This window comes from Corvus kubaryi, unplaced genomic scaffold, assembly GCF_017639235.1.
Source record: "Corvus kubaryi isolate FWS band 111438036 unplaced genomic scaffold, C.kubaryi_AGA036_p1.0 74, whole genome shotgun sequence".
Classification (NCBI taxonomy): domain Eukaryota; kingdom Metazoa; phylum Chordata; class Aves; order Passeriformes; family Corvidae; genus Corvus; species Corvus kubaryi.
The window spans coordinates 9,881,309-9,909,223 of record NW_024582061.1 but is presented as its reverse complement, the minus strand read 5'-3'; the positions used below and the strand labels follow the sequence as shown (position 1 = coordinate 9,909,223).

The window sequence follows — 27,915 nt, the reverse complement described above, 5'->3', positions numbered from 1 at the left end:
CTTCTATCCACCCTTTACAATAATGTAAAAAGCAAGGCAAATTCAGGCATCCAGAGAGAAGCTGGAATAAACATTGTTCTGTTTTAATGTGTCCTCAACTGTTACTTATATGAATGTCTAATTACCCTGGGTTTTTTGCAATACAAAAGCTGACTTGGCCTGCGCTCATGCCACAGGACTTGGGGATGTTTTCACAAAGGCAAAGCTTTTGAACAGAAAGTGAAATTGGGGAGACCATTCTGCTGCAGCCCAAAGGTGGGTGTAGGGTGGGAATGAGAGAGGGAGGAGGATACCATAGCTCCCACCAGCACTGCTGTGTGTGCCTTCCCCCAGGAGATGCGACACAAGGGAAACCCCACAAAATGCCCCAGCTGCAAGGAAATGCTTATGCTCACTCTCAGATGGCAAAAATCAATCATGCACAAGGCAAATCCACAGGAGACCTGGGCTCCATTTGTTCCAGCACTCAAGGAACTGATGGTTGTTTGCTTTAAATATGTATTATTTCTACACAGCAGCAGTTAACATACCACTTATTACTCCCAGCATCTGATAGGAAGGTGCACATTGATGCTGGTTCACAGTTCCCATGCAAGCTACCCACCCATAACACAGGAACAGTCTCTTAGAACTGCACACAAACAGTGCTTTGCAATTTAAGCTGATAGAGGGGGAAAAATATAAACCCCCTTGCAAGCAAAACAAAAACCTGTTTCCAGGGGGTGTGTCTCCATCATCTTCTAGCTACTGTTTTCCAACACTACCAGCCATTAATCCTCAGAAAGATACGCTTCCACTTAAGAAGAAAATACTGCACAGAAAATGAAATAAGTTGGAAATTATAAACTTGCAATCATGACAGCAACTGCTACTAGAAGATTTTCTGTGCCCTTCTGGCTCCTATTTAGCAGGTTTCTGTTCCAGTGTAACCATAGGAACAGCAGTGAAGAGTCTCATTTGAAAGCCTTCACTTCAGCTGGTAGGTTAAGTTATGAGACTGCAGTGGGCTTGAATATTAAAAACGTTCAAACAGCTCTAAAAAAAGCTCAATTTCTGTTGCAGGAGACAGACATCCATGTTGTAAACAGATGAAGTGCCCCACCAATAAATAGAACAAACCAACCCTACTGATGGAGGTTAGTAAAAATCAGGCTCAATAAACAGGTTAAGAATACAAATCTTGAATTGTTTAACACACTAAAACCGACACCATATGTTTCCTGTAGCTGGTTTTTTGTGTAACAGACCACAGCAAGACAACTGGATGAACAATGACAGTCCTCAGTAACACCACAACTTCACTGCAACATTCACCCAAACATGTGAATTTAATATTCTAAATTTTACTTAATCTTTCAAAATAAAAAATGACACAGTTCTGGCACATCATCTTTCCTTTGGGAAAAAACAAAAGTCAGCTATCTTAAAAAAAAGCCACAAGAACCAAGCCAACCAAACACATGGCCCAAAGACATAGGGATGTTAAAGGGAACACAGGTAAAATAAATAAATTATGAATCAAAAAGGTCTACCTAGGCGCCTGGTATCTATGCACTTACACCTTTTTCCTAAAGAACTTTAGACAGCCACTACCCTAAAGCATCTGTTAATTTTCACACCTTAGCAGTAAGACTCAAGAGTTGGAGACACATTCAATTATTCAGCAATAGCTATTTAAAACACTGTATTACAATAAACAACTGAACAAAAAACCAGATGGGAACATGTTCATGTTGTATTCACTACAAGGACAGGCCTGTACATTATGGGAAAGCATCGTGTCCATTTTTTATAGATTAGTGAATACAGTAACTTTTAAGTGATTATTATGTCCATGATCTAAAGAAAAAGTAAGTAATCTTTTGGTACTTATCTGTTTGATTTGCTGCCTCAGTTCAGAAGGAGTATCGACATTTTTCAAGTGGTTACAAAAATTACGGGATCTCTGCGAGACCACAAGAGAGATGAAGAAGAATATAAAATGTACGTAGATGGCTACTGAAGCTTCATTTTAGGCAACAGGATTTGCTGTCCTTAAAGTGGCTGCAATCTTCTGCTTAATTTCTTATCCCTGCTCCTGCTCCACAGGCTCTGGCTGGGGAAGAGGCAGGAAGCGATGAGTATTCTGTTCTCAAGGCTGTCTTAGCATCTCTTGTCAAGTATTTAGCAAGGATCAGACACATCCAGATTCTTTTTCTTGTAACTTTACTCATTACCATTTCACTGGCCCGTTTACAATTTTCTGTCTATTGCTGCTGCTCAAACACACTCTTCAGTCTGTCTTGCACACATTCACTTTTAACTGATGCTGAGACTTTGCTCCCACAGGCCACTCTCTGCTTTGCCTGTAGCAATAAGATTTTCAGGAGTGTTTGGGACCCCACAGATCCCTGCAAAAGTACAGCCGATGTGGCAAATAATGTGGAAAACCCCAGTACTTTTATTTTCTCTTTTGTAATATTGGCCATCTCTAACCAGAGCTTCAGAACTATGATTTGTGTAGCCTTAGAGAAACTGAATAAAACATATGCTCATGTCACTGGGAGCTCTTCACATCTAACCCAGAGCTAGCAGCCTTTACTGGCTGGACTGTTGTCAGGAGACTACAGGTGTTCTACCAAGAAGGTTTGTACTGGCTATAAATAGGAATAGGCACCACAAGCTGTGCTTGTAGTTAATTTTGGCTTTATTTTAAGAGAGAAATCAAAGTTTTCTATTTCCTGTGTCCTTGTTCTAAACACCTGTAAAGCTGAGTCAATTCACTTCGTTACAAATGCCACAAAAAGATCTCGGACATCCCTGTTCCAGGTTTTCACATTTCTTCTGTTTAATGAGTCTCATTATTATTGCAAAGCCCTGTCCCTGCTTTATTTACAGATGGTAAATCATGCTATGTTCAGATCCACAGATAAAATTTTCATGTTAAACATCTGCACGTTAATTACGATATAAAAGTCTCCACAAGCTCCAGTGGGTTCCATGGTAGGCTGTGATGGCTCAGAGGAGTTTTCAGCCTCCTCTGTTAAAAAGACAGCTGGAGGATGTGGAGGATATGAAGAAAAGGAAGCAAGCAACACCAGCTTTAAACTTCAGGGGAAACTGTCTCTGGTTTTGCAGGCAGAAAAACTTTCAAATTTCTCAAGTGTGGAAATTTTACATAAAGGAAAAAGGATTTCAACATGCACTGATTAAAAAAATGAAAACAAAAGACAGACATGCTCTCTAGAACTTGAGGCCCCAAACTTGCAAAAGAAAACTGCTAGGACACAGAAGAAAGGAAGGTAAGAATGAAATAAGTGAAAACCAACCGAAATGTGGGATGATGAAAAATATTTAATTACCTCCTTTTGAAAGAAGGTTTCCATAGCTACCTTACCAAAAGCTGGCTTTTGAAGGAGTAATTGTGGGGTTTTCCAAATGTGTAGCCAGCAACTCCCTCTTAGAAAGATCCTGCTCATTTCTCCCCTCCCTCCCACTCTCCCACACACTGCAAGGCAGTCCAGTAATATGCTGCAATTGGACACAATTGCTTTTAAAATTTATACCAAGGCAACTACTACAGTGAGAGAACCTTGCACCTGAAGAGCCTGAGGCTCTTCACTGCTTTAGAACAGCCATCCCTGTGACTGAGCTGGGGACATTTTCGTTTAAAAAAATTTATTCATTATTGAATAATTGCTGTAACCAAGAACAAAAGGCCTCTTAGAGATGTATGAACAGTGCTTGAGTTCTCCGTATGGATCACCCAGCTGCAAATGGGGTGCTCCAAAGCATTGCCAAGACAATCACTACTCACAGTCCGTCATTAAGGATTAAGGAGTACTTCAAATGATGCCATGCCATTGACAACACTTTAGGAAAGGAAAAACATCGTGCCTGGCTAAGCCAGAAAGCTTGTAAAATGGCCACAGACAGGACCTGTAAAAGTGACTATACTTCCACAGTTCCCTGGTGACACTACTCATCTCACTGGGATGAGCTCAACGTTGTCAGGTGAAATACCTGGCCCAATCCACAGCTGGATAAAACACAGGGACAAATCCTGGGAGTGTGGACAGGGACTTCAATCTCATGTTGAACCTGTAACTGCATTACAGAACTAAGGTTCCTCTTGAGCTCTGCAGCTTTCCTTAGGACACAGAGATTTATGAGCCCCATTAAGGAGAAGGTAATGAACAATTGCTTTTTACTTCCTGGAGGCGAGCTCTTTTATAGATATGAACCTGGTGACTTAAGTCCACGCATGTTGCTGTAACTGGCACTGCTGATGTCACACTTTACTTTCTGATGCTTCCTTCCTACTATTCTGAAGAGGAAGGGCAGGGGGAATCCTGTTCACATGCATATTTCAGGATGATCTTCACCTGCTTGAACTCACACACTGAACATCAAATTCTAACATTTTAATGTGGTGGCTCAGGCATGTTTGTTGTAATTAAAGTTTAACAAGTTTTCAAAGCAAGATTTTAAGTTCTACATTAATATTTCACAATGTGCTGCATTACCTTGTGCCATGCCCTACCAAATACTTACACAACCTGCAAAAGCCTTTTATTCAGCCAGATACTGCAGTTCTCCAAGACACAGCAAAGCAGTGACCTGGCTCCTTCCCTAGAATAATGCACTCCTTCACACAGCCCCTTAGAGCCACTACTGGCCTTGCAACACAACCAAAAGGTTTGTCCTTGTAAGCTGAAGCCTTGGAAAACAAACTACAGGATGACATTGAAAAGATATCAAAAGACATCAAATTGTGTTTTACACTGTAAGGATATTTAATCTTCTCATCAGTGATGACTGGGCCAGGAGCTGCTACTCAGAAATCATACACAGCATCCAGTCCCAGCCACGCCATGTGCTCATACAACTTCCGAAGAGATTTCCCACAAGAGACTTGCTGTAGGCAACCATCACAGACAGTGGGACCTTAAATTTTCCTTAAATAGCCAAAGTACTTCATATCCCCTTTGTGAGGAAAGTTTTAGCAAGAGGACTTTCTGCTTCCTCGATCCCACAGATACTGAGCACCAATTCTGATGAGGAGGCAGCATTCTAGTATCACTACTCCTCTTGAGGGGCAGCTCAGGAATACTGCCTAGAAAGGAGAAGGGAAAGGCAGGGAAGAGCACACAGCCTGGGAACAGGACTCTGAAAGGGAGCCCTGCCAAGCCTTTGTGAGCCTGTGCCCCTCTTCCAAGGTGCTCAGAGGTGAAGATCTGCAGAACCCTCAGCCAACCACAACATAAAACTGCAAATTAATATGGGACCTAGAGGCTCTTTTTGCCCTTCCTAGAAGGATTCTGGGGACCCTACGAGGAATTCTATAAGCAAGCCCAAACTGGAGGTCTATAAATAACCACATGTATACTTCATTGGCAGACCTGTAAAAAACCACTGATAAAAACTAAGTTTTGCCATACCAAGTTGCTTCCTGTAAAGGACTGAGACTGTCCAGTGAGAAAAGCTGTGTAACAAATGAACTGGATAAAATGAATATATCAAAAATCGAAGTATTGATGGAATCATTTGGAAGTGAATGAAATCCATACTGATGAGTCCATTACTTTGTTTCAGCTGGTTTTGTAGAGCAGGGCAGTTTTGATTAATGCAATGATTGTGCTGAACTTCAATCAGCTTAATATTTTATTTCTTCATATTCTTGACTTTGTTTGAAGGACCATGGCTTGTTAAGCATGAGTAATCATGCACTGAGAGGCTGCTGTACCACTTGAGACAGGTTTCCAAGAGGGCAGGGTACACCAACTCCCTTTCGGGGCAATGCACACACTGTTGCTGCAGTTTATTAAGACTACTGGAGAGGTCCAGCATCTTCCTGAGCTGGAAGAGTTTCCTAATATTGTGTAAAAGAGCAGTAAGCATATTCTTCAAAAATGCCAAATCTGCCTGCTTTGGGAGTCTTCAGAAAGTCGATCTGGCAGCCTCAAGGAAGCAATCCAAATAATTATGTTCTCCTCTCTCTCACTTCTAAAAATATCATCACAAGCTATGTTGCTTCCCTCCCCCTCTAAACTGACTAAACCACTTTCCAAAATAAGGTTAAAAGTTGCAATAGAGAGGTAATACAGTGATGGGGATAAATCCCATCCATCAAACAAACTGAAAAAAGTCATACAGCCATCACCTGAATTATTTCACGTGCTGGGGGTAATCATGAAGAGAAGAATTCTGAGTGCACAGAAGACAGCAAAACAAAAACTCGCTTTGATATAAGTAGAGGATGAAAAAGCCATTGCCCATGTCTGCCCGTCACAGCACACTGAGCTCAGCAGAAGCATGCACGTGCACACACACAAGCTCCCTACTATTTCAGTATGTAAATCATCCTTTCCAAAGGGTAACCATGAAGATGTGCTCCCTGCAGGAGAGTTATTTCATAACACTGTCCATGAATCATACTCCACAGCAACAGCATATACCAGCTATTAGACAAGATGGACATTACACCTGACCAGGACAGGAATTCCCACATAAGAGTTAACCACCGTTAAGGGCTAACAGAAAGCACTCTGAATCATCCCTGGCATTAGGCTGACTCTTTGGCAATCTACACAGACATTGATACGCAGCACAGAACAGCATCTGTAGCTCAAGCTTCTTAATAAACATGTGGGATTGCCTGAGTGAGACATCTTAGTTTTTAATTCAGCCTTCCAACAGAATTTAACCCAGTAATACAACATATGGTCACAACTAGGATTAGCTGTCTTGCATTAAACTGGCATGTTTCAATAAGGAAACTGCTTTTCTTTGGACATGTAGAAAGGTAAGAGAGAAGGCAAAGAGAGTGTAAGACCTTTCTCGGTTAAGTATTGTGAAGACAAAGTTCACACAGCAGACATCTCTTCTGAAGGGTATCTACTGTCAGAGCAAGTCCTTGGAAGCCTCTTCCACCACATCTCTCTTTGCAAAACAGGCTTAGAGACCCTGAGATAAACCCCTCCTTTTTGTTAACACTCCAATACAAGAGCCTAAGATTGGAGAAGAAGAAAATTTCTTTTGAAAATTGTTTTTGAAGGAAAGAATTTCAGACACCAGTGAACAGACAAAGGTTTTGAAAACTGTCAAATCTGTTCCGTGCTCCTCATGAGATTTTCAGCATGATAGTTTGGCTAAGTCTTCTTGTGCAGTTAAGTGTCACCTGTGAGACAGGACAGTCACAATCATGTCACATATCTCCCTAGAATCTGTCACGAACAGTTGCAACTCTGCTGTTCCTGCAGCCAGTGCTTTGTCAGTGCTGCAGTAACCATCACCACTGCCCTGAAACGGCCAACTCCGTCCTCACTCACTGACCCAACTGCAGGACAGCTTCTGCAGCCTGTTTCAGAAGCCACCCATCACCTTGCTGAACTATGTGGTATCTGCAATGTAGTGACAAAGATGGTGCAGCCCTGAAAACCACCACCTTTGGCTGACAACATGCTACCTGCTTGGAAGCTTCAAAGGGAAAGGAAAAAAGACTGCTGTCAGCCATGAGTTGCTTCTAATTTCACTGAACATTTTACTGAACTTGGATGTGAGTGAGCTCATGCTTCCACAGTTTTCTGGATAAGCTTGAGGAAATGACTCCACATCAGAGCCATATCACAAGAAAAATGTAAATGCTGTACCCATTCAAGAAATACTGTGATTTTGTCTGTCAGAGGTTTAACATTAGTTCATCTTGTAGTACAAATATACATATATATATATGAGGTAATCCCTATATGTCATCAATCTCAACAAATCCTCTTAGAAACATTTATCAAAAGCACTTCCCATTTATGTCTTTTTACTTCTTACCTCACAGATTTTGAAATATGGATTTTATATTCAGAGCCTTAAGAAAGTTAAGAACATTATCTTGATTTTTCATGAACATACACAGACACACACACACAAAAATATTGCTTTCTTGTTTCACGTTTCCACAACTTTCTGTTAGTGAACTGAGGGACAGAGTGAAGGAACACAATGTCAAAATTCCTCCTGTTAGCATAAGTAAAAAGTTTGGAGAGATTTAGAAGATCACTCCTGGTGGAACAATAAGACCTGTGGAACAATGAGGCTCTTCAAAAAGCACTAGAATTGGTTTTCATCTGGCACAAAAAAAAAAAAGCACCACTGCACATTCCTCATCTGCAAGAGCCCTGGCACCAAACGAAGCCAGCTCCTTCACTCAGATCACTGAGTGGACACCTTATGCAAAAGATTACGACAGTTCTCTGATCTGGTGCAGAAAAAATGCGCACAAGAAGCCATCAAGCTTCCAGAATTCTTGAAGCCTTCCTTGTTGGCCAGCTGAACCATTGAGGTTCTTGTCTCTCATTTAGGACAATCAGAAATATCCAGTGAATTGAAATCTAGTGAGTAGAAAAGGGTCTCAGAGAGCTGTGAGCCTGCAGAAACTCTCTTTTCTAACAAACCAGGTTACCTGGGGTTCTTCTGTGATGGGAAAGAGTAACTTGACCCACACATGCATCTGTACACATACACACACACACACACAGAGTTCCCCACTGATCTGAGGAAAGAACAGGCGCCACCGCCCGCAGCCTCCCAGGCATTGTGCATCTTTGCTTTGACTTTCAGCACCCCTAAATCATCACTTCTGTTTGATAATCTTTCTTGCCTTATAACCTAAAAAAGCCATCAGGTCTCTTACTGGTTTTGCTTACTTCTTAGGCTACAGACTTTTTGTTCTCTACAAATTTCTGCAATTTAGCTTTTCCAAACAGTAGTCTGTATTCCAGCTTTGGTGTGCACTTTAACCTCATTTTATATCTGGGCTATTTTAGTTCAGTGTATCAAATAAAAGTGAAATTTACCTTACATTAGAAAAATATTTTTGTTCATTGCCTTCTATTTTTCTCACACACACACCCAACACAATTCAATGCATTTGAAAGTCACTTCCTCTGGGTCCAACAGAAGCACACACCATTGCCCTTAATCCAGGGCAAGAATCTCACACACCCACAGGAGCACACCCATGACCACGGATAAACTACATCATTCTTCCTCCTACATCACTCTTCCTCTTATTGCATTAAAGTCCTCCTTCTTGTCAGGACATCTTACTAATCAGCATTTTGGATAGCACAAACAGAAAGCTCTCATTGCAGGACTGGGAACACAAACCCAGCACAGAGTCTGCCTGTTTTCTCAAGGAAGTGACACAGTCTCCTGTCTTGCTTGGTTGGTTGAAACTGGGCTTGCTTTTCAGAGGCATCTCAAATATATTCAAATATCATATTTAAATATACCCAAAGAATTGAGGTCTCTGCCTCTTTTACCTTAAGAACTTTGAAGAATTGGCATTTACCCTGAACCAAAGCAACATGCATTTGACAAGGTTATTAAAACAACCTTCCTGCTCAGGCTTGAGCCTGTGCCCTCCAATTTCCTTCTCCACCTCAATTTATCTTCCTCCAATTGAAATCACTGTTACAGCAGATGAGGTTTATCAAGTTTATCAAACAAAAACAGCAGCTCCTACATCCAAATGAACTCAAATGGAAGGCATTCATTTACACACCACTCCTCTTCTTCCCGATTCAAGCAACAACGAATTTGGTAGGATGTTAGCTCCCCACTGTCTCACTAGGCAGGCTGGGACTACTCATCACTGAACTGGCTCAGAACCACCCAGCTGTATGTGTAAATGACTGCAGCTTTCATAGCCAACGCTTCATTGCCTCTACAAATAACACTTTTTTTCCAGCAGACTGCAGGAATGACAGAACATAAAGCTCCTCGGGACCTACAGTCAATGCCACATCAGGACTTAAATTCAGGATTTAGGCTCCTCCACTATAACCCTTATTCTTCTAGACAAAAGTAAGGCTGCTACGTAATGGTATGTAAAAACTCCTGCTTTCCTCTTGCAGCTCTCAACTAATCTGAGTTTTCCTTCTCTGTAGAGGCTTGATCAGATCAGATGCACTCTACAGAGCACAGCTTGTGCAGGCACCCGCCCGGACAGTGCTGAGTGCACACACAGACCTCTGCAGGGAAGAGAATCCCTGCAGAACACAATTAATTTCTGTGTGCTGGACATGTGCCAAATGTCCCAAACTGATTCAGAAGGAGGAAATGACCCGCCATCACCACCAGGTCAAGAAGGCATTTCAGTGCTGACTTTCCAGTTCACATAGCATTTGCTCAGCGTTTTTCATCACTTCTCTGCAGCTCTGAATGCTGCTGACTAGCAAAGGCAGGGGTTGAAACTGCTATGCCAGGGCTTGTTCCAGCTTGGCAAATTCAATTAAGTACAGCAGAAAAAGTTCTTCTCTGATAGAGCCAAAGATTCTTTGGCTAAACTGACTACATCAACTGCTGTTTCTACAAATGACAATTCCATCATTTTTGTCCTCACTCTTCAGAAGTTTATCCCCTGCCACTCGCCCCTTTTGATCTTTTTTTTTAAGGTGTGGAAAAGACAAAGACTACACAAAAAAGATACTGAGGGTCATACACCTACCACTTCGATAAATTTGACAGCTCCAAAGCTGCAGTATATACACATTGCCAGAAACCTGGAGTCCACAAATGGACCATAAAGAACATATTGGCTTCTCAAACTCAATACTCATTTTAGGTATAATGATAACACAGCTACCTAGAAGTACTCAATGAAAATTTTTCTTAAACAAAACCCTTTCAATTTTTATCTGATCCTCTTAAGCTAATGACTGGACTTCTGTGAAGCTTGTTGTGTCACCCTGTATTTTAGTGAAAGAGAGGCAAGAAAGTCTCGGCTTTGGAAATTTAAAATTAACTGCAAGAAAATGATGGGCTTCCTCAAGCATCTTTCCAAGGGTCCCATTTGGTGATAGGACTTGACACCATGGCACTGCTGCACCTAAAAGGAGACAGAAGTTTCTCTGCTGCTTGAAAGTAGTTTAGAGGTAGCTGGATGGGCTCACCCCTGGGACATATATTTGATGGTTGAACCATTGTCAATGTCTACAAAGAAAATCACCAGCATCAGCTATCCAAAGCTGTCTAGATTACATGGCCAGACCTGACAAGCCCTTCCTTGGCAAACTATTTAAATTCCACAAAATGGCCAGATACAGCATCTAGGAGCCTGAATCAGTTGAAGCAGCCTGTGCCAAGACTGCCTACTATGGATCAGCTCTCATCTTCATATAAGACCTGGGTACCCCCTCATTTAAATTAATCCTATTGACCAGGAATGCCACTTTTCTGGGCCTCAGGTCTTTATCAGTAGCATTTTCCACTCTCCAGAGGAACATTTGGCAGAGGGACAGGGTATCAGCTCTTCTGGCAGAAAGCTCGGTACAGAACCAGGCCACCACATCAAAGACAGTCATTTCACTCCTTTAATTCCCTCAAAAAAAATTTTTTTTCCTCTTTTCACTGCTGCCTGCACAGTGCTGGCTCAGGCACAGTGCTGGGAGGAAAGCCAAGGCAGGGAAGCCAGCAAGCCCCCTCTCCCACATCAGCCCCCAGCACCATGCCGCTTGCCAGGGCTGGGAGCAAGTTTGGAGAACAGGTTAATTCCAGGAACAGCCAGAAACACGGCACTTCTGCAATGAGAGCATGAGTCCCAGTGCAGCCTGCCAGCTTTCTGCCAGTGGCTGGCAAACACTGGTTTGCAGGAGAGTGACAAGATGCCCGGGATGTCTGCGGAGGCAGGCCTTGGGCTGCTGTGTTTGGGGGCAAGGGGAAGGTGCCAGTTTCCTTTGGCTGCCACCACAGTCTTAACATGACATTCAGCAGCAGCATATTAACTCACTTGTCACAACATGGCACTTTCAGCCTCATTTTCAGTGATGCTCCTGTGTACCTGCACAGCTACAGCAGCCACACCAGTCACTCCCCTCAATAAAAAAGAAAAATGCACCGTAAGAGTGTTAGGAAGGATTGCACCAGGAGAGTAATGGGCTAAACAAAGGGGCAGGACCAGATTGCAATCCAGGACCTCTTTATAGTGCTGGAGGTCCTGCTCATCTCCAACTGTACAGAAGGAAACTGCAGAGGCTTTACTCATTATTTTTGCTAAGTCCTGCAGCAGGATGTCTTCCTGCCCTCCAGACCTGGATTGTGCAGCTCTGTGGTTCCTCCAGCAGTTATACATAGAAACAATCCATTAACAGTCAGGTTAATACACAGAACATAAATAGACCGTATTTGTCAGCATGTCTAAGCCCTACAGGTCAGCTGGCCACTTTATTTAAGAGACTCTGCAGTGGACTCACTGCAGGAAAGCAGGAATTTCTAGTCTGGATTATAGAGGCAGAGTGTGATCAACTGTTTCTCTGCTGTTTTTAAGACAGCACAAGACAAAACTTCAGCACAAGAGAAAAATCAAATGAAAGCTGAACATTATTTCTTCTCCAATCTGTGTCTTATATGCTTATGTATATAATGTAGCAGAACAAAGGCAAACAACCTGAATGCAGCCAGATGTTGCATTTCAGAGTTTGGGTGGGGGCTGAAGAAAACAATAGAACCCACTCTGGGGATCAGTGCATGCATTCTAAAATACAAATATTTTAGAAGACGTCAACACATCACTAATGTTATTTGGATGTTCAGCTTGCCTGAGAAAGGGCAAAAGGAGTCCCACTATTAATAAACTGTGTTTAGTTTTGAAGTTAAAAGCTCAAATATAAGGGCACAGCAGCTCTCAAGAAATAGACCCCAACTTTTTCAGCATGCAAGCTGCATCACTTCTCCACAAAAACTTGCTTTTAGAAACAGATGGCAGCTTGCAAGACCTACAAATCCTTTGTCTGGAGTGGCAAACTAGGCCCTATTGCCCATCAAAGTCAACCATCACATTGTGAAGCACTGACCCAAACAAATCCATTATGTTTCTTTCTACCACAACGCTAAACCAGACAAAATGAGTCAGACTTAATAGGAAAGGGTGAGGGATTTTAAATCCCTTTCCCCACCATCCCCACAAAAATAATGACAAAGGGGAGAGTCCGCGTTGACCCTCCACTGACAAGCCCTGCCGTGAGGGCTGCCCCCTTGGGCCAGGCTGCCCAAAAGAGGATGGATTTGGGGTTGGAGCATTTATGTGTCGCAGTGCAATGGCTTTGGGATCAGCACGCTCTGTCAGTCAAACTACCCACACAGGCAAAAGTGAATATCCCGAGCAGGAAAGAAAGGCCCTTATGCTGGCTGAATAATTAGGTCTGATGTGCTTTGTAGCTTCTCAGCCCTCCCTTCCCAGCTGTGCAGATACACAGCACAGAGATGGGGAAAGCTCTTCACAGGTACTGCAGGGAAGAGAATACAATGCTTTTTCTTGTCTGCCAGCTGAATCCAGGCAATGTGAAGAAATAGGAGCTCATATCAAAGAACTGCTCCCTTCAGTCAAGGGAGAAAACAACAGAGAAGCCTGCTGAGGTGGTGACGAACAAGGAGATGGTGTGGAAAGGACTGAAAAGCCTTTTCCCTGCTATGGCTATTTGGTGCATCTTGACACACAAAAGGAAACACCCATCACTGGTACTCTGAGCAGACGCCTCCCAGCAAGGAATACTTTTATCAAAGAAAAGATCTCTCTCCATAGCAGTGGGTCCAGTTTATGAAGAATTCAAATTGCTTTCATCTCACATATCTAAAAACAAGAGACAGCAAGAAAGTCAGTGTCCTCAGAGCAACAGTTTGGTCAGATTCTTCACACCCTCATAAAAATTGCTCCCCATCCATCCCCCCCCCCCCCGCCCTTTACTGGTTTTCTTCAGCATAAAACAATCTCTCAAGGACATGGCAACAACGACACTGAAATTCAAAGCATTGAGATCAAACACACGAAGCTGACGCTCATTACAGCTAAATTATGTCACCTATCCAAAGGCTCAAGCTTATTATTTAAGACAATACAGCAGTGATTAATCACAGCCATTGTGTATTGCTCGAAAGGCGTCTAGAAAGCCAAAGAATACAACGGAGATTTATTATACTACAGTGCCAGATTTAATTACACGGTTTTCTCCTCAGCATCTCGCCGCTTGTAGTTCACCACCTGTTTGCACCAGAGGACCCGAAATAAAGACGTGCTGGCCCTCGAGGCCCGGCACGCAAGAGAGGCTTGTGCTGCGCTCTTCTGTGGTTGCTGTAGCGGAACAGACTGTTTTGGGGGACGCTGGCAGGCAAATCACTTGTGCAAAACTACTGTTTTCCTTTTGAAGCTTTAAATTTCCAGTTCCTTTTCATATATGTTCACATGCAGAAAAAGCACACCGTAGAGCCCATGAGCAAGGAGAAACAGGTCACTGCAGCGCAAAGATTCATGCCCTCGCCACCACAACAATGTATTTAAGCAGTATGTCTGTCTGCTGGCAGCCTTCTGAGTTTGCATTTTCTTCTATAAATATTTAATGTAGAAGAACTGTTCATGTTACCCACTTTGACCGAAGTGTTTTGACAGCCATGCTCACCACATGACAATGATGCTCTATTTAACACTGCAGCTGCAGACAGGAGGATTTGGTTTCAGTTTTATACAATATTGTGAAACTGATGACCTCCTACAAATAAACCAGTTAATACATTTTTAAGGAGTAGAATTTAAATGCATTAGCAAGACAATTGTCAGTAAGCCACTACAAGAAAGAAAAACAGAAATTTAGTTCCTGAATGCAAAAGTCTGCAATTCCTTTCTTATTATTATTATTAATATATTATTAAAATTCAGACGATGAAAATTAAAGATAATCAAGCCTGCAAAAGCTAAGTAGCCTCCTGAAACTGTTTCTCTCAAAGGTAGAATAATTTCCAAACCTTCTGGGCCACAAATTGTCATCAGCCCTCAGAGGCCTCTGCACATTTTTACCAATCAGTTAATTGAATACACACAAAAGATGATGATGGCTCAGTGGATCACTTGGCTGGCCCCGAGGGAGGTTTGATCCCAGCCTCTCTCTAAAGTACAAAGACTCAGCATGGTCTAGCAACAGCTAACCAAGAGTCAGTCTTTCACATCTGAAGATCATAACATTTTTCAGGTAAAGAAAGTTCAGAGAAGCAAAAAGGCCTAAGTAACCCAGCCAGTCAAACCCACACAAATAGCTCTGCTACTGTTAGTTCAGCAGAAAGGCACTTTAATACTCTCACTTTAAAATGGAATCACTTAAGCACAGTTTGGAAAAAATATGTGATGTAAGAAAGAGAAACTGAGTCAGCAATGTTTATTCCTTCCCCATATCCCCTGGCCCCGAGCGTCGTCTCGGTTACCCAGGGGCTCATTAATGCATTCATCTATTACAAGCTTGCTGGAAGCATGGAGTGGTGCCACTTTGGTGTGAGCAGATTAATCAAGCATGGATTGCCAACCTTCCACTGCAAGGCAATGCTGTCTCCTTCTAGGCTATTTCAGCGGGCAGATTCAGCTGGATGTTGTCATTTACTTCCAAGACAACTCATAAATGCAAAGCGATTAGCCATCCCTTGCAGCGCCTTTTACTGGCGTTACTCAAAATTTAATGCACTTAATACAGTTTTATGACTCCTAATGCATCATTAGCACTTTAATATATCAGACTACACATCATGGTTCTTAACAATATCATCAAAAAGGTCAGAACAGCATTTTAGAACAATTAAGCATGAGGATGAGCTGTTTTGTTCTTGAGTGTAGGAAGGGGGAAGATAAGGAAAGAAAAAGATAGTAAAGAACTCTCTTCCCCAGTATATTCTGCTTCTGTATCTCCCATTCAGTGCATTTTGAAAAAATACAGAAGTGTTTTTCCATAGACATGCCTGGATGCAATAGTACCAACACAGTCAAACTCTTTCGTTGAGCTTGAGGGAGGACTTGGACCCTAAAAACAACCATCTTAGAACTGCTATTTATTGCCACACATAGCTTTGTTCCCACTGCCTGTTATCACACTCTAGGAGCTGAGACTGAGCAAGAAAGACTAAGAATGATGACATTAACACAGCTGTAGGGTTTCACAGGTATGGGTGAATAGCACTAGGAATTATGCAACAGGATGCCAGGACAGAAATCGTGGTCCTCTCATCTGCAGCTCCTTTTGCTCACACAGGCCCGTTAGCTCCGATCTTCCTTCCTTCCTTCCCCTTCAGTACCAGGAGTTACCTTCACTCCCCACCCCACCAGATGGGCAGGAGGCAATGCACGCTCTGCTCAGATCTCTGCTTGGATCCAAACTCTGGGGCTGCCAATTAGCCTGCCAGGATACCCACGTGGAGGGGCCTCCCTTCCTTTAGAAAGTGCTGCTGCTTTTCCTGCAGCCTTTGTACTATTGGAAGGTTAATTAGGATCTCTGCTCTAGCTGCAGGGACTTAAAAAAAAAAAGTCCCCCCTCTTTTCCAATCCATCTCTGACAAAATTAAATTGACCTGTGTGCTCAGAAGTTGGTAGATAAGGATAAGATTCGTTTGGGGTGTTGGTATTTTGACTTTTTTTTTTTTTAATAAAAAGGAAATAAGCCTAGTGTGAGCATGTTATCAATCACTCAAGCTGAGTTTTGAGTGTGATAACACTACACTATTAACAACACAGATGGTCTCCTGCTTAGCGTCAGCTTCCCTTTTGAGTTATTCAGTGCATCACAAGCAACACTGGGACACAGAAGTCATTGTCACAAAGTGCTGACAAAATATTAACCAATAACTGAAACCCAATACAGATTTTGAATTGCAAATAGCCTTCAGATCGTTATCACCATCACATATGATCTATATCTTGGACACTCCACTGCAATGGCTGCTCTGAGCAATTCTCTGGGACAGACCTAAATCTGTGCCTTTTCTCCCTGGCTCCTGGACAAATGGCTCTTCCAGCACTAACACAGACCTGCAGGCGAGGAGCATGAATACATCCAGGCCCCCAGACAAGATGTTTTGTCATTCTTATTCCCGCCGAAAGCACAAGAGCTGAACTAATAGGGGCCCCGAGCTCCTGGGTCACAGCCAGGGCACCCGCGCCAGGGACCTTGGCTCTTTCTCACCTGCTGACAGGGACAAAGCAGGGCTGAGGGGTCTGAGCTCATTAAGGCAGAGTTTTCATGGGAAGTTCTGCCCACATTAAGCTAGAGTGGTATTTTTCTTTGGTTGTTTTTTTAACAGTGTGTTAGGTTGAGCAAATTGCAACAGGGTTCTTTCTTTCCCCACTCAACTCACCACCCTGTGGACAGCTCCAAGTAGAGAGAAAATGAACACATGGGCATAGAAATGACAGTAAGTTATTACCCAGAACTGCTATTTTGAAAGTTAGCATCTCCCATCACCATTCTCCTTTTTCTGAGTGCAACAGCAGACCACAGCTACAACTGCCTCACCCTATGCAGATGTTCACATTTATACAGGAAAAAAATGATTACTTAATAGCATTCCCCACACCAGGATTCTTTAACTCTTGGTCATTCCCCAGTTTGAGATAGAAACACTAGACTACGTATCCCTGCTTGAATTAAGAGAGTCAAACAACATCTGCTATCACACTCGCTAAAGCCAGAAGGAGTTAACATATTTGCAAATATGTTGTAAGAGAAACCTATCTTGAACAGCATCATCTTGAGAAAAGGCTAAACACCTAACCCATCCATGCTGAATAGTTGCTATCCTGATCTCCAGAGATAAATGTTCTCCCTTAACAGATTCATAGCAACAGTAGTTACAGACAAAGGCTGACAACCCCAAAAGGGGTGCGTTAAAGACACTGTAATACCATTCTTCCTGGCCTTAATATTCCTGCAGTGTCTACAAGGCACAATGTACAGCAGAATACACCCTTCACAGCTTTGCACACATCTACCATCAGTCATTTTTACAAAGCACTTGGCAGTTTTCAAGCACTGTGAGTCATGACCAGCATTTAATCTTCATATCCTCACAAAATATTAGGGGGTTGGGTGTTTTCAGTGGTTTTGTTTGTTTTGTTTGGATTCTTTTGTTTTGTTTGGGCTTTTTTTAAACAAAAAGTGGGGATTCTTCCTCAGATACTTGGTGCTGTGTATTTTCATATGGTTATACTTGAAGAATAAACAAAGTGATAAAGCACAACATCTACATTACAAAAAAGTCCCATTCTAGAAACAGTGCAGCAGCCCTTTATCTTTTCCACACCAGCCAGCATCACAACTGAGAGAAAGTCTGTGTTAATAGGGCTGGTGTTTTGTTTCTAAGCATAAAATTGTTCTTCATTTTAAATTCATGTCAGAGTATTGCACAGCATAAAACAAACAAGAATACCAAGAGGGAATGCTGATGGAAAAATAGTATTGTGTCAATAACTAACTCATCAGCAAATCCTCCCCTCCCTCAACAATGAAAAGCCAAATATTTATTCAATTGCATATTGCATTCTTTGCTCAAATACTTCATAATTTAAAACAAAAAATCTCAATTCTCTTTCCTGAGCATCTCGGGGGAGACCAGAGGGCCCAGCAGAAGGTATTTACACTATCTGACTGGATTAATCTCGGCAACAATTTGGAGAAAAAGCAGGAGAGGGGGGCTCTTAAACAAGTGATTTGGACCCTGCAGGCAGGCTCCAGCTCAGTGAGGACATGGATTGCAGAACTGAAGTCAGTGTAAGCAATACCTATTTGGACCATGACAGCAGCATCCTCTCCCAGCAGGCTCCAGCTGCATCCCAAACACTGGTGAGTCCAAAGCAGGCTGCTTGGCCAATCTGATCAATATTTCATTGAGGAATTACCAGATAAGCGAGTGCTGGGTTTCATCATTTCAATATGAAGAGCTCAGCCCTCTTGTCTTTCAGCCACAAGGGACCTGAAGCACCTCTGACACCTGGGCAGCCTCATGTAAGGAGCAAACGTGGTGATACTTGATTTTCCTTGTAACTCTAGTTCCTGTGACCACAGGTCACATGGCACCACATCGCGTGCCACCGCATGCCAATCCGCTTGTACGTGAAAATAGCTCTGCATGGAAATGAGCAGAGGTTTATAGAGATGCTGAGGGGAAAATGCAAATTTATACAAATAATTTCAGCCATCCGTGAAAAGCAGCAGCCACTACACACCCATGACAGTTGAGCTTGGCTTTTTTTTTTTTGTTTAATCCTGTCATTGTTTACACAGAATGGTGCTTCAGATTAAGCCCCCTTACCCTTCCACATGTTAGTCCTTAACATGACAAGAGAATACCAAGAAGGGGGTGGACAGAGGATTCTTCTGGCTTTCAGGCTGTGCAACTTACCACTCACACAGATTCAACGCAGGATTTGACCCCATATGAAGCTTGATATAAAGCTTGCTAAGCTTTTTTAAAGTGCTACTAGATCCCAGAATTATTACTGCAATTTGATTATTAAAATGACTGTAAAGCAAAGTCAAATTCATGCTCCAGGTTGAAGGGGGTGCTCACTCTACAAGACTGACATATTTAACATTGCCTCTGAACACAAACCAAGAACAGCTGACATGTTTGTATGAAAGGGTGAAGGTTGTTCTCCAGTGAGAGAACAAGTTTTCTTTACAGATCCACCAAAACCAGGCCCCTCACTCCAATATTATATTCTACTAAGAGTCAATTTTTATACTGTCACTTGAAGCAGGTCACTGAGATCTGGCAAAGTCCTTCGAACCATGGAGTATGTATTAGCATGGGAATACTCTTTCCATTTCACTCTTCAAGCATCTTCTTGGATGTTTTGATACTATTTTTCATGGCTTGGGTAGATATGGAAGTAGAAGCAAAACCTCACATCTCAAAGGAGAATGGCTTCACATTTTCAAGCCAGGCACCTCCACCAAGCCTAGGACACCCTAATGAGAGAACCCCCAGCTGAGATACAATGATCACACAGCTGAGTAAAAATTATCTTTGACTCCAAGCAAGAAGCACAAATGGAGCTGTTTATATTTTCATACCGATAATGTAGCAGAAGTTTCTTCCAGCCATGCCTGTATCTGACACCTCAGCAGTCTGCCACGCGTTAGTCATCTCCTCAGTATGTTTCTTTTACTATGATGACCCATCACCATTTCTTCCCTAATTACTTTTGGGATTATCAATATGGCTAATGTGATCAAAACACCACAGTAAAGGCTTACTGTTTCCTGACCAAATTTGGTTTTCCTCGATGCAATTTTTCCTACTGTATATATTTTTGCTATTTGCTGGTTAAGAGGTAGATAGTGAAAAAATAAAAAAAGAGAAGAAAAAAAAAATATTGTGGGCTATATGAAGGTTCATATGTTCCACAGAGTTCCTCTCCATGCACACCAGAGGTGCCTGAACAAGCTACTTGTAATGTTCTTTCCACATATGTCAGTGGTCCTAATTGATATCAAACAGCACCAGCCGAAGACCACAGCATTAACAGCATCAAAGTGCACGCACTGCTTTTTTCCCCTTCATTCACATTTCTCCTTGACTCCAGCCCTCATTGCAACAGACCAGAACTGCAGCAGGAGCAGTGTGCCAGCCACGTATCCAGCGCCAGCCCACGCAGAGGCTTTGCGGGCTGTACACTTGCCAGCATGTTTTAGGGACGAGCTGGCACTAAGGACAACTTGATTAGTCCATGACAAGCGGGTGAAAGAAGGCAGGCAAGAGAGCCCTGACAACCTTGCTGCTTATGTGCAGCTCAGCCTCTCCTGAAGCAGCTCATTTTGGAGTTATTCCTACATGGAGCTGTGCATTGGCACAGGCGAGCTGTGGGAAGGGTGTCAGGGCACTGGAACAGCTCCTGCAGCACTGGGAAATGGCTCTGGCGAGGACATGGGAAAACAGCTGAGCGGAGAAATCAATACTACAGTCACGCACTGCCCTGAGCAATTCTGACATATTTATGGGTACTGCTCTTCTGTTTGCAGAGTGGTGGGTATTGCCCTCCCCTAGAAGCCACCATCCTCCAGCACCCTGGGGACCAGGGTGGAGGTGGACGTTGACACAGGAGCCTCTACCCTGGCAGCAGGGACCTTGACCTCAGGCTCCCACCCACCATGTCCATACCCTCGCTGCAGACACAGAGCCATGCCGAGCCTGATCCGGCACTGCCGCGCTCCCTGGGATGTGCCACCTTTGTCTTTCAGAGCTCTGTGCCCCAGGCAGGCGGCTGTGAGCCCGGGGACCCCGTCTCTCCAGAGCCACTGCACCACTAAGCCGCCAGGATGGGGCCAGCAGTGACTTCAGGCTGATGCGCAGGAACAAGATTAGGCTGGATTTAGGTCGTTCTTATAAAGGACAGCAGCTCAGCCATTCTGCCTGGCATTGCTTTGATTACCACTGCAGTTTACACTGTGTGAAGGAAAAGGGCTACCTCTAGCAATATTAACGGAGCAGTTCCTGGGGTTCTTACCGAAAAAGCCCCCCACCTACACTATCACACCTTCTTCTTCTCTACTACTGCAACAGCCACTGGCAGCCAAGCAGCCTCTGAGCCTGCAAGAGGCTTTAGTCGTTCTAAGTGGAAATCAAAACAGCAGCTTATCTGGCAAGCAAAGTACAAGAAATTCTCTTTGGTTTAGCATTAGTGAGTCAGTGCTATTGATAGGAATAATGATGTTTTTCCAACCCAATCAGTACCTTATTTTCAAAGGAATACAGTGTAAAAAACTTAGATGAAGGCAACTGTATAACAGAATCATCACACCAGGACTGGGCAAGCATTTAAATCCAGCATTTCTCTGGCATATATACAGATAGAGAATGAAAGTGCTATTACTAAAACGTAGCAATATGTCACAGCCATCAGCAATTCCACAAATGCTCTGTTACCCAAGCGAGCAAGAGAGTTACTCCTTATTAAAGGTTATTGTAACTGGAGATCATACTTGTCAATAATATCGACAGCTCTTTATAAAAAGCACTGTTTCCTTTGGCTGCAGAAATCCTCCTATAGGAACGAAGTCTTTAATGCATAATTCAGATTTTTTAAAAAAACAAAATTAAAATCTTTGTGGTATTACAGTGGAATTCTGGTTTTCTCCAATAGCCAAAAAAAAAAAAAAAAGTGAAGAATGAACCATTACAGCAACTATCCATGCCACCACCTTTAAAGATGTAGAAGAGAGCAGAAACATTATTTCTGTTTCAGCACCCAATTTTGGTATCCCCAAAGCAAGGATTATCTCCGTATTCCTTTAACTAGAAACTCAACACTTTATTTATGCAGAATAAGATTTGGTTTCACATGAGCAAAATATTAACCTGGCTTAGATTTTTATCAAACAGGTTTCCTAAATGAATGCAGTATTTCACTATTATTATGACAGTTCACAAAAAATGACAGTTACTTCAATAAGCCAGACACTCCATCCAATCCCTAATCCATGACACTTGCTTTTTTCCAGCTATAATGTCAGAAGATTTAGTGCTGCATTTGAGCACCACTTCTTAAGGGGGGCTGGAGAAATGCTTGAATTCCATCCCTCCCACAAGCCCTGCAAAGACGAGAAATCCTAAGCAATCTACTTCAGCTGCTTCTGAGGAGCAAGTTAAGTTTTGTTAACTTGAACAGCATAAGCCACCTCTGCCTCTACTTGCACCATTCTCATCCACCTGGACAATCCCTCTGAAAGTGCTTTGTGCAAATCTGGACTTTACTGAAAAACGAAAAGCAAAACTTCTGCTTTTCATTTGTGCCAACTGAGTAAGTCATGAACAAGAATCGCAACTGCTCAGATATTCCTCGGTAAAGGGAAACTTCTTAGTCTATTTCCAGCAAACTAGGAAAAAATCCAATTGCCTATTTTCAGAAAAGCCACGCACACGAGAAGTTGTATCACTGTAGTAATGCCACCAAGTTCTCTGGCAGTGCACTTCGCGCACAGACTTGGCACGGAGGAAGCGCGAAGGAGAACAGTGAAGGCGGTGGGGAGGCTCTGCAAGGCGTGAGCGCGCAGGTGCCAAGCACACGCAAGGATGAAAAAGTCTTTCGGCTTTCTAAAAATAAGAGCCTACTAGATAAGAAGCACAGCTAGCCAGACTGCAGCATGCCCTGTTTGGATTTCAACGTTTCATTGAAGGGAAATTAATTACCAATATCTGGATATTTGTAGGGAAACAGCATGAGGTAGAAGAAATGTGCGTTTCCCCCAAGACACTCAGCATTTTCAGTGAGCATGACTAGCATCCGCTCTCTGCTTTGCTGGCCGTTAAAATAAAGGATTTGGTCTTTAAAGTAAAGGAATGAAGCTCTGTATAGTTTTCAAGTATACACTGAATGGAGCAGAAAGACATTGAATCTTTACACAATGGCCCAAACTAGATAGTGTAAAATATGTTTGCTAGACAAGACACCATAACTAGAATGTCTCCTTATCATAAGCACAGTCTTGAGGTAATATTTACAGTTCCTGTGTGGAAAAAACCCTATAAAAATCCTATCAATCTTTTCACACAGCAAGCAGGCTACCACAATTCCACCAATATTCACATTCTAAGATGGAGAAGGCACCATCCAACACGGTCCTTCAAGCCCCAGCTCCCATGCTGGTTTACTGCACCTTCTCTTCCTCCAAACTGCACCCTCAATGGAGACCAGTCCTTCCACTTCAGAACAAAATGCCCATCCTTAATTCTCTCCCTACTTTCCTCCAGAGCACTAAATTACTTCCCCAATAAAATACATTTCATTTGCTTTTTAATTGAGTCATATGTATTTTGAATTTTTCTAAATTGTAGTTTGTGATGCTCAAACAAGAGACTACAATTTTTAACATGCTCCCCAAGCAAATAGTAAAAGCTGCTACAGCCAGGAAACCTTGTGCCCTGCACATAAAGTTCATGTAGTATGACAAAACATATTATAGGAACAATTTAATGAATTAGGTCTTTCTGTTAAATGCAATGTTAAATATTTACTATAACAAATTCACTCAAGCACAAGCAATTCCAGGGCTGACGGTCTCAAAATGGCTTTACCTGAAAGAACCAGGCATGAAGAGGAAAGTGAACTGAACTTTATTTTCCATCAGCCCTAAACATGACAGAAAAGCTCCCATCACCCTGCTTCAGTGCAGTTCAACAGGGCACTGAAACCAATACTGAAATTTTCATGCTTTTCAAGACATTTCAAATCAAATACCCTGCTTTTCTTTTATGACCACTCCAACTATTAAGTGCCAAGAAATCCTTAGATAGTTTCCTTTCCTTCCTCAAGTCCCTGGAAAGAGCCTGGAAAAAAAAAATGGTTTTTTTCCCCCTCCATCCTTGAGTGAGAGCTTTGTGATAAGGGCCACAAGTGTTTTGACAACATCATAATCTATATGCAATTTTGTTGTTTGCCTGGATACACTACCAAGTTGAGCAATAGGTAAACAGCTTTTAACTCTTCAGAATTAGTTCACTTAAAAACCCCAAATCAGCCATCTGTAAAGCCAGCTGTGGAGCAAGTCACTACAAAAAAAAAAAAAAATCTGTACCAGAAAACATCATACATGCAAAACACAAAAAAAAAAAATCTAAGGAAAATGAACCATTTGCTTGGTGGAAAATTCTCATCTACCAAACTTATTTTAAGCCCTGAGCATCCATCCAGTGGAGTAAGAACTATAAAACAAAATACTCTTCCCTAAAAACATGTCAAAATGCTACACAGCTATAAATGTTGATTTTATTTCATTTTCTGACCAGACCTATCAATACTACAAGAAAAATTAGAAAAGCAGTTCTTTGCCCTGCTTTCAAAGACTGAAACATCTCACTTCATGCCCGATGCAGTAGATGAGGATCTTTTGGTGTCTTTTTTTTTGTTGTTGTTTTTAATTGAAGACACTTTTTATGGAAAGAGATTTTGGGCTTAAGCCATGGGCAAGGAAAGCCTCCACAGAGGGGAGAGCCCCGGGCTGTCCCCAGAGAAGGCAGGGCACAGGTCAGGGATCTCCAGATGACGGCAGAGCTGACTCACAGGCAGCTCCTTAGCACGCCACGTACCACGGCGAGCTGCCTGTGTCTCAGCACACCACCACCGAGTCCATCTGAAAGCTGAAAATCCCTCGAGGATTTTCTAACTACTGCTTCTCTGTTCACAGGAGAGGCTCTGGGGCCTCCGGAGCTGCAGCAGAGCTCCTCTTGTCCCTTCCCCTGCTCCTCTGCACAGCCCCAGAACAGCTCCATCAGGCAGACCTGGGGCGAGCACGGCGCTTTGTGAACACCGGCTGCCAAGGGATTCACAGGTTTGGAGATAGGCACGCTCTTGATTACTTTTTTTTGGCTAAACTGGGGATGATCTGCGCAGCAGCTTAAGTCACAGCAACTTTTCATTGATGCCTTGCGACTTACCTCAACAAGCTCTTGAAGCACAAGGACAGCAAGATGTAGCTATCCCTCTACATAATACTGAAAGAACAGGATCATTTACTTCTACAGAGTTTTAAGAACATTTTTAGAAAGAACAGCCATTTGTGGGTTTCCTGTGATACAACAGACTTTCTGTTCCCTCAAGCATCTTTCTCCCCACCCATTCCGACAATGAATTCAGTCCTAGTAGCTTGGTTTTTGAAACCTGTAACACAGATTTCTAGATGGGTTCTCACTACTGCCTGCCTACAGTGGCATTAGTACTCCCCAAGCTCTAAAAGAAATGTTTTCTCAGCTACATCTCAAACCAGAGTTAATTTTTCCACGGCTGTATTATATTTGTGGCTCACAGCACTCCCTGTTCCTCCCCAGCATTTCCCACTGCTGAGCTCCCAGCTGATAGCAGAAAGCTCCTGTCATGAGTCCCTAAAAATATAACATTGCTCAGTGGCAATATTAAGTCCCATCATATTTCTATTACTCCACTTCTTCCTCTATCACATCCCAATCCTCCTAAGGTATTAAGAATGCCTCCCGAACTGGCATTACCAAAAATGTTTGTATGTCCAAACCATACTGCTGGACCTTGCCTAGTTTAAACCAGTTACAAAGACATTGCTTTAAAAATTACTACTTTTGGTAATTTCTCTTTGAAGTTACTCACAGCTGCACTCTATTTTATAAATAGGTATATCCTAGATGTGCCAAAATTACTTTCCTTTACTGAAAAATGAAGAGGGAGATTCCTTTAGCTTTGAAATCTGCTCAGTGTTGCCAGAGCAGTTCAGCTAAAACCACTGAATGACCATGGAAAATGAGCCCTGTAGTCGGGGCACTACATTGCACAAACCCACCACACTCAGGCTGTCCTTGAGCCGTGCTCCCCAAGAACATACTTGTGCACCTCACTGAGAAATGGTGCAAGAATCAGCAAAAGACAACTTGGGAAGTCTGGGTACATCAGGGAAGGCACAGCCTACCAGCCAACACAGCTTTAAAAATAGTTTATTTTCAGATACAAGAGTTGGAGATGACTCAGTTTAGGTAGCTGAAACCCCAATAGGTCATATCATGCAAATTAAACCCTGTATGCCATCAGCTGGGAGGTGGCTCACGAGCCAGGAGTTTTCTGCTAAAAGCAGCAAAACTGAAAATACACGACTGTGGTCACTAGTACTTGTGACAAAACAAAGAGATGAAAGCACCTTCGGCTAATGCTTCAACTTGGAGATCCCAGGGCTATCTCCAGTGTGTGCTCACTGCCAAGGGTAGAGACTTAGTTACCCTGCTTTAAGATAAGGTTCCTTGGAAAGTCATTCCTTGGAAAGATATGTGCATCCACCCCTTTTACAAGTGACAAAAACATGAACTTCAACCAGTGTACATTGATCAGTGATACAGATCATCATGTCTTTCTCTTACACAACCAGGAGGCAAGGTACTTCCTGATGCAATAGCTGCAGAGACCTCACTAGGATGCCACCCCCAGGACCCCATCCTCAGGATCCTATTACCAGGCAGAGGTGCTCACTGTGGCAGCTACAGCTGCCTTCAACTTCAGCCATGCACAGCTCATTCGCCTGCAGTGCGAACGCACGGGAATGGGCAAACATTGGCACTTAAGCACTTCCGAACTCATAACTCCATGAAGAAACGCTTAGCTTCCACGCAAAGAAGCCCTGCTATTAAGCCTGAAGTTGATCAAATTTTATATGTAAAAACCTGATTTAAATAGTTTCTTTTATATAAACAAAAGTGACATTGAGGAAGAACTGCTGCCTTATGCCAACGTAATCAGCTCATATCCAGTCATGAACCCACCAAAAATAAACATTTCAGAAAATGTGTTAGACCCTACAGCAATAGTTTTGTTCCTTTTTTTTCTGTAACATTCTTGGGGTGGAGGGGGAAGGAAGGAAGGATGCAGGTAGACTCTTTCTGAATAGGCATAAGACTTGAATAAACCAGTATAATAAAGATGCGATTCTATTAATTTATTCAGCTCTTCCCAGACCCCTCCCCCCCCTTTCCAGCGCAGATACTGAAGAAAATGCATCTGCCCCGGCAGAAAGCTCGGTCATTCGGCTCCCTCCCATTCCGTAACCCTGGGCTCCCCTCTCCCGCCAGTCGCACCCCGCTGGCCGCGGCCGGGTCGCTGCGCCCACCCGCCGGGAGCTGTCTGTCCTCGCCACCATCAGGGACCCGGGCGAGCCGCGGGTCAGCGGAGCCCGGCCTGCGGGGGACGGCGCATCCCGGCGGCCAAAGCCCCCCGCCGCCCGGCGGGAGCTGCCCTCGAGGGGATGCTCCAACAGCCCCTCCGGAGGATGCTTTATCTTTCAAAGTGGCCCCCTCCCTGCGGCTCCCACCGGCGCGGCGACCCCTCCTCCTCCCCTCCTCGGGGGGAGCAGACATTTTGAGGCAGCGCATCCCAAGCGCCCGGCGAGCCGCAGCGGTGCGGGCGAGGCCTCCCGGCGGCGCCGCTCACCTGCCAGCTCGTCGGGCTCCAGCCCGCTCTCCGCGTCGATGCCGCACAGCACGAAGTAGTGGGCGAAGCGGCAGGGCGCCGCGCCGGGCCCGGGGTTGCCGCTCCCGCTCATCCCGCCGGCGGCTCCCGGCGGCGGCTCCCTGCGGCAGCAGCGCGGCTCGGGCGCGCCCGCGGGCCGGTCACGGCGCGCCGCCCCCCAG

General features: G+C 43.4%; 1 protein-coding gene across 4 annotated transcripts in view; it reads right to left on the bottom strand.

Annotated features, from left to right (window-relative positions):
* Positions 1–27,877, bottom strand: part of DENND5B (DENN domain containing 5B) — a 104,985-nt gene extending 77,108 nt beyond the window's left edge. For 2 of the 4 annotated variants that reach the window (XM_042050623.1, XM_042050622.1), the window contains exon 1: positions 27,716–27,876. In XM_042050623.1, coding sequence (XP_041906557.1) covers positions 27,716–27,827 — 112 coding nt within the window. In that variant the 5' untranslated portion in view covers positions 27,828–27,876. Of the gene's footprint in view, positions 1–27,715 lie in introns of all 4 variants that reach the window. The other 2 variants (XM_042050621.1, XM_042050624.1) reach the window with 2 other exon arrangements.
* Between the last annotated feature and the right edge of the window lie 38 nt (positions 27,878–27,915).